General features: G+C 42.2%; 1 protein-coding gene across 19 annotated transcripts in view; it reads right to left on the bottom strand.

The window, feature by feature from the left end:
- Nucleotides 1–4,215: 4,215 nt before the first annotated feature.
- The window catches only part of LOC146857876 (zinc finger protein Helios-like), a 186,221-nt gene continuing 182,460 nt past the window's right edge, over nt 4,216–7,976 (bottom strand). For all 19 annotated transcript variants that reach the window (XM_085648570.1, XM_085648564.1, XM_085648580.1 and 16 more), the window contains one exon: nt 4,216–6,255. In XM_085648570.1, the coding sequence (XP_085504696.1) occupies nt 5,528–6,255 (728 nt within the window). In that variant the 3' untranslated portion in view covers nt 4,216–5,527. The remainder of the gene's footprint in view (nt 6,256–7,976) is intronic.

The following is a 7,976-nucleotide window of genomic DNA, read 5'->3' as shown; positions in this document are numbered from 1 at the left end:
AGGTGCACTCCACTTAACATCAAATAGGCGCAGCAGTGAGAGTAATGGAGGAGAGTGTTTTAGGAGAAAAAAACATCTGTTCAGCAATAATGAGAAGTATCGTTCAGTGGAAATGAAATTGACAAGAAATGTAGAATGAATGTGCAATCGAATTAGAATATGGTCCAACCGCATTCAGAATCAGAAAATGTGGAACACTATATATTCAAATGCTGATTTTCAATCTGGAAAACCAGACCAGGGACTTTCCGTTCCTCTAGGGTACTCAAAAACCCCGGTTCAGTTAACCAATCAACCGAAATTGATAGCATAATGAAAATTGTGGCTGTAAATTTTGCAACTGTGAAAAGATGCTGGGACAAGCTCAATGTGAAATTATCTGGTCACTCAGACACTATGTCCAGTTAAAGGCTATTGGTGCATTGCACATCTCCATTCTCTCACAGTGTGAAGATGTCCTAAGAAGGATGGCATTGGTTGTTGCTAAAAAGGCAGGAAAACGCCACTCCCACTGAGCTCAATGACTGCTGGGTAAACGAGATATCAGCTGGACCACCAAAATGCAATCAGTAAAGCATATTAACCTTTCAAAGTCGTGATGTGGGTTCCTAAAATGTGCATATATTAAATAATCAATTGTTAAAGGCATGCAACAGAATTATCAATTGGGGTGAGAAAAAAATGTGAGTAGGCCATAGAGATTGACACCCATCTCACACTCCCATTTGTGGTCTCTCACTGAAGGGGGATACTTGATAAAATGCATGGGACTCCCTGGCACTCATTGGAAGGGAGAAACAGAAAATAGTGCGCATCAGAGTGCAATGATCATCCTGTGTGCCAAGCTTTGAACCATACAACTTCACTTACAGAAATAGTTTGACGTTGAAACAGAAAAACTGAACAAACATATCCTACACACTCTCATTAGTTTGCTTCTTTGGTGGTTGAATCTTTCTTCTGAGTTTCTCTTTCAAGAATCATGGATAAGGAAGGTGAGCTCTTACAGCAATGGACTGAACATGTCGAAGGTGCTGGAGAGCCGCAGGTCTCTGGATGTTGTCTGTGCACTGCAATCCCAATTGTGGTTCAGTTGAAGAGACCATACTGGTTATCCATAATTCTTCAGAAAAGACGAATGGAATCATTCGGACCGCCCCATCACAACGTGTTAAATAGTGCAAGCAACAGGCACTGGTGCACACCAATACACCACAACTGGGTGACACTTTCTCACACATGGCCAGCTGAGGTTTCCTGCTCTAACCAAACGGCTTAGTTGAATCCAATAATTATTTAGTCTAAGCACAATTGGCTTCAAACTGTGGGATATTCATTGAGATAACCTGCATTGATCTGTAGCTTGAAAAAAGAGCCGTTCGAGGCATCCAAAGTGACAGCACAATTAACAACATTAAAAACCTACCATGGCAAAAATGCTGCCAGGAGCCAAGAAACATAAAAGCAACAGACATTTCACACAGTTGTTGCTGATTTCAATTGTCCCTCAGCAGTCCTGTGAATTCCGTGCCTGCGTTATTCACCAGGAAAGCATTAGCAGCTGGAGGTCTTCACATGTTGAAAACAACTAATTTGCTGATATCCACATCAAGTGACTGATTGAAGACTGAAATGAGGTGTCCATGGCAAGTTCAGAAGCTTTTCCAGATATGATATGGTAATCTCAGTAGCCTAATCAGCAGAGGCCACTTAGCATATACAGGCAGCTAGTCCTCAATGCGGAACAAGTACAGAGGTATAGTAAAAGCCAGTGAGGGGCTGCTCTGGACACTTCCTCTAACAAAGCACCCATAAACCCCAACCTGTTTTTAAAGCAATGGTAAATTCCTAGAAAACAAATTATTTCTAGGTGGACAAAATCTTTGTCGCCCTCCCCAAAAATCTGCAAGAAAAGTCAAAAAATGTCTCACACAAAAATAAAATAATGTACAATTTCAGAACACATAAAAAAAGAACCTTTTACAGCCAAGAGCTTAAACCAACAAAATAAATTCAAATATATAACAGGATGCTGAATCTTTTAAATTAGCCTTTTTCTGGTACCCTCGTTTTGAAGGTCAAAACATCACACAGGTAACCAGCTATAAGGAATAATACCTCTCCCTCTCAAATCAACAATTTTTCACTCTTTTCATTTTTCCTCTTAAATATAAAACTACACTTGAATACAAAAATATGTAAACGACCTGTACAACCAACCAATCTACAAGCAGGAAACTCTCTCTCTCTCTTTCTTTCTATATATATATATATTGTTTTTATTTCAAGTTTCCCAATGTTTCCCAATGTTTATAAACTCTGTAATTCACAGGTAGGATGCTACTTGCGTAAATGATGGTGTATCTTATTTCCTTAAGAGATTATTTAACAAACTAAGAGGTAACTGTGAATTATGGTCCTATATTAAAAGCCACATTTGGTCAATGGAGACATTCGCTCACAAACAAATCAATCTGCACCTGGTGCTTACGGCACCAGTGGACCATAATTTAAAGGGTTACCAAACTTTCATGGGTGCATGTGTTTAGAAACACACACACAGATAAATATATGTGCACGTTCTCGGTGTTGTAGTCTTGTTTGGTTCCATTGAACTAATTAGACTAACAGATTTGAAATCAATGATTTGTAGACAATAGGTTTAGGACTGGAGACACGGTCCATACTGACCTGGAGTGAGGTGGTCACCAGGCAGCACAACATATATATAAATAAACATCACAGTTTGTCAGATTAACATATTTTGTGCTATGTAATATAATTTGTAACAAAGATATCTGTACATTATCGACGTCCATTCAATGGGTGGACAGCAATGCCATACAGAACTCTTGGTGGTTTTGTAACATTATGCTATTGTGCTAATCTGTACCATTTTTTTGGTGTAGATATTACATGCTCACAATCACATGTTTGCATACATAAGCAGACGCAATGCGAGTGAAGACAATACAGTGCCCTCGAATGTTAAAGTGCATGAAGCACTGCTCCTTGACAGAGAAACTTGAAGGAAAGTTTGGTCCGGATTGTTGCGCCACAGCATCATCCTATCTTCAAGTGCATGAGGAAACATCAGTGACGAATGGGAGCCCTTGCTTGGACTGAGTTCACGAGGGGACCTGCCCCTCACCCAGCCATCTTTAGTCTCAATAAGTGCATTGAAAGCAGATCCCATGGACAAAGGCAGACGGTCTTGCGGGTGACTTACATCACTTCATACCTATCGGCCTTTCACAGGACCCACCCTGTTTAGAAATCACCCGAATTTCCCTAGTGGCAAGCTTGCTTCTTTTACATGGGAGTGTAGCTAAAACGTGTTTCCCTTTTCAAACACAAAACCTACGAGTTAAGTGCATAGGACACCTTGGATGTAGGTGATTTACAAAAAGCGGAGTGTGTCCCTTTGTGAGAGAGCAGGCAGGGTGGAACTCATGTCACACCTGCCGCAACGTACCGCTTCACCCTACTGAGAGCGAGAGCACTGTGCACCAGCAGGGCAGCTCACCAGCAATAACACAGCAGCCTGGGTGTGAGAAGATACACTTCAAAGCACACCCTGCCTATGGATGATTAACAGAGGACAGGACAAGGAAGATGGGGCTGCTACGATAGGTCAGTGGGATAGTGTGACTACAGTGCAGACAACAGTGTGTAATATGCACATCAGATGTCTGGAGCCCAGTAGGTCTATTTGATTGTTCATCAGTCAAAGAACATGCAATGATTACCATTCCATGGGGTAACAGTAATACCCTGGAGACCTGGGTGACAAAGTGCCACTGAAGCAGTCATTTACACTGTAGGGGGTGAGTGGAGCCCAACGAGACCACAAAGGGCTTCAACAGAAAGAAAGCTCAGTGCAACTGATCTTTCTGCCAGAGCAAACTGCTGCCACACTCCCTTCACACTCTTTCCCCTTTCTTGACGAATGCCAAGGCAGGCGTTACACTGAGCCATGGAGACTACAACCTCGAAAGCGCAATGCTCACTCCAACATGGGACTGTTGTGTGGTGTTTTCAGTGAATATATGTTGTTACTACGCATTCCGTTGCAACGCATGCCTTTACCACGCATGCGTTACAACGGAATGTTTTTCTCTATGCATTGCCTTTACCTCGATTTTTCCTTTACCCCGCTTTTTCTTTTTGGGGGGGGAGACCCCCCAAGCCCCCTTTCTTCTTTTTTTTGCCTTTTTCTCATGTCTTTGAGGACACTAAAGAAGGACTGACGCATTTTTCCGGATGAGGAAGAAGACGTTCCGTGATGATGTTGCTTGCGTGGTAAAGATGGTCGTGGAAGCAATACGCGTTGTGAAGACGTTTACGAGGTAAGTGTACCGTTGTAACCGTAACGCGTAGAAAAGCCTTCGTGGTAAAGGCTGTTTCCCGTTTTCAGTAGTCTAGAAATGGCTCAACTTCTGTGAGACAAAGGAATCTTCCACTGCTTTGCAGTAAATATACTTTAAGTTGTAGTCAGCGTTGGAAATAAGCAGTTGTGCTTGTGCTATTCACAGCTATTACTGAAAATATCTGTTTCTGCATGTCTTTCCTAACTTTAGAGTCATTTCCAGGACATTTTGCGGACTATTGTTTTAATGGGGCGTTAGCCTCTTTTTGTTTTATTTTTTTCAATTTATCATTTTTCACGTTTTTTTTTTCTATTTGTTCTTGAAGTGTTTCTCTGACTGTTTCTACGTTCACTAACCACTGTCCCGTTACTATATAAGGCTTTTACCTCCTTAAGTCCTTAGATTCATGTCCTGAACATGCTCCACTCCAGGGTCTTCTATATATATATGTGTTAATGAGTAGCCAATAACGGACTCTCCCAGGACTCGTTTCTGTGCCTTAAGAGGATGCAGAACTACACACAGCCGTCCCCACAACATGGGAGAGAATGACATTAACAACCTTGCACCCTGTCCAATTTTATGATCCACATGACTTACTGCAATCCCAGGGCATTTTTACAATGACAAAAAAGCAGCCTGTCAGGAGATCCAGTCTCCCACGTTTCAGCCATGGCCCTACAGCTGGTACGTTTTCCCTAAATATTATAGGAGTGTTTAACAAACTCATACAAAACCCAGTCTCATGATATCCGAGGTAAAACACTAACCACTTTTATGACCCCATAGACTGAGCAATAAGCGATTGCATAAACGCTGGGTGGCTTCAATTGTTCTGACACTGACATTGAGGGGGTGTATCTTAGACTCAATTATAGGCACTCACTCTCTCCTACTCTCTTCTCCCCATACTTATCTATATATGTATATCTCTTTTTCTCTTTTGTAGCTCCTTCTATAAACCAGGGCAAATGTATCAAGGAAAGATAATACATCATAGTACGATAACAATTTTTCAAGTTAGAACAAATGATAGCACCCCACCCCAGAGATGTACCCAAAATCTGCAAATGTCCGAGGAAAAATTGGGATTTTAAGTGCAGTACTTCTTCATGTCCAGTTTTACTTCATGACCCATGCCAACAGAAGGCCCAGTTCTAGTGGAATGTATGCTCGCCTCTGACAATGTGAGATGAGAATTCATAGCGGTCATGACTCCTGTAGCCGCAGATGTTGCATTCTAGTGGGTCTCGGTAGCCATGACAACCCATGTGGATAGTGTACATGACATGGTCCAAAAAAAGAACACGACAGTGCTCACACTTGAAGGCTCTGACCTGGTCACCTTCACTGTTAAAGACCTTGTAGATGTCTTTTGAAATGTCTGCCGAGTTCTTGCCAGAATTCAGAACCTTGCCATCCTCCTTCATGTAAGTTGGGCTCCGCTTCCTCTTGTTAGCGAAAGCAGAGATTCCTTGGTAGGATTGCCGGTCCTCGTGGCTGCTCTCTGAATCTGTGGTATCCAAGCAGCTGTTCCCAGGTGAAGTCTCCCTCTGCTGGGCATGACTCTTTGGTCGGATGAGGGAGATGGGGCCATCTAGGTTGTTGTCATTGCTGTCTGATGTTTCCCTGCTGGTGGGCCTCTCTATTCGGCCTGCGTGGTAGACCGGATTGTATGGTGAACCGATGACCGGGGCCACCTCTGCAATTGTGCTACTCGTGTGTTGCTGCATCAGGGGGCGCAGTGCCTCAGCCCCAAGGTAGGTGATGGCATTATTGATGGCCTGGTCCATCATGTGAGACTGCATCATCTCTGCTTCCTTCTCGTAGGGCAGGTTAACATCGTAGTGGATCTCGGGGTAGCCAAACCTTATTAGTTTCTCACCTGAGAACCAAAAGAATGCAGGCGTAAGGGATGGGTTGCATACACAAAAGCAATTAAATGAAATTAAAACTCAAAGATAACTAACAATTGTTAAGACATAATGACAGTTTTTATGTTATTTCTAGCTCGCTCCGCCAGAACTCAAATTACTCATGTGCTTTTACCAAGTACACCTTATCTCATTCATTCATTGGTTAGGTACCCCCATTCTAAAGCAGGATAACACTTTACATGTTTGGGTTGGGTTATTTTGTCCGTGTTATGTTCTTATAAATAATTCACTGAGAGATGGTGGTTCACAGTATCAGAATCCCATGGTCTAGGGTCCCAGCTCCACAGCAGCAGTACATATGTTCTTTAGCATGTATTTTTTTTCATGGAGCACGTCTTCCGTCATAGCAAATGATTCATCCCTCAGATAAAGCCCTCTTGCCAGACACATTGTTCCTTCCTGCAGATTGCACCTTCTTACCACAGACCACACCCTTGTCAGCAGTCTGAGTCTTTTGTACACAAGCACAACAACCTTCCACAGACCACGCACAAATGTAACATTCTTAAATTGCCTCCTACCTCAGTGACACATCTCTTGTAAGAATATCCTCACATCTAACTACAAAACATGCCATGCCTTTTCCCCATAGACCAAACTCCTCTGCAACATACTCTGACCCTTTCACACAAGCCAAATTGCCTTCCACAGAACACTAACTCTTACAGTAATTAGAAAAAACCTCCTCCCAACAGGATACACTCGACTCCAAAGATCATTAACTCCTCTAACACATCATGTCGTCTTCTTATCTGCCTATATGAAGACTAAGCCCACATCGCATAAACATTGACCACTTCCGATTGATTGTGCCTAGTGTCCACTTCACCTTGCAAAAAGTCAACTGATCCTTCCTCAAGGCGGTGTCTCATCCTCAATTCACACCTATCCTCCTTTGCCCATGCTACAACTTAAACAACATTGATTTGCTCTCATATTATTTCATTCTATCTAAGTTCACTAATAAATGGTGCAAAGTTTCTTTATTTTTGCTGGCCGTTGCACTTTTTGCCACAATAGATGAACAAACTTCAGAGGTTTAGTGTGGGCCTCTTAGTGTGGGCATTTATCTCAGGCAAGCATAGTCAGGAAACACATGCTTGCTAAAAATACTAACTGGTGCACGCACAAGGCTAAGTCAGGACCAGGAGTCAATTGAAAGGCATTCCCTACTTTAGGCAAACCCACACCGTCCTACAGTCCGCAGATATGTCCAAGAACCAATGTGGCCACAATAGAAAACTGAGTGCAGGGGGTGCGCAAACATGATGTTCTTCCATTGTTGTGGAGAATTTTCATCTCCTGGGTATGAGGGATGTTGGTTTTAGACCTTCACTAACAGCCAAAAATTGTAATCTTGTTTCCATCCCGATGGCTTTCCTTGGCTAATTTAAAGAGGGAGATTTCTTAAAGTTGCTGTACCTGAAGTGTATTTTTTTCACTCTGACTAAATAAAATTGTCCGTTTAAGCAGCTCACAAGCTTTGCAGTAAAGGATTATTCAAAATGAATGAAAAAATCATATTATGAAGAAAATGCATGGGGTGTTTTGCATTCAAATATTTAGATGTCAAAGTCTAATTTGCTAAGAGATGTACCTTGAGGGAGTCTTTGTCGTTATCTAGCTCTCAAACACGCTAATGCTGCAAAGAATATTGTTTCCAATGGCT

Source organism: Triturus cristatus, chromosome 3_2 (genome assembly GCF_964204655.1).
Source record: "Triturus cristatus chromosome 3_2, aTriCri1.1, whole genome shotgun sequence".
Classification (NCBI taxonomy): Eukaryota; Metazoa; Chordata; class Amphibia; order Caudata; family Salamandridae; genus Triturus; species Triturus cristatus.
Note: the sequence above shows the minus strand (reverse complement) of the source record. Positions and strands in the feature narration are given on the sequence as shown.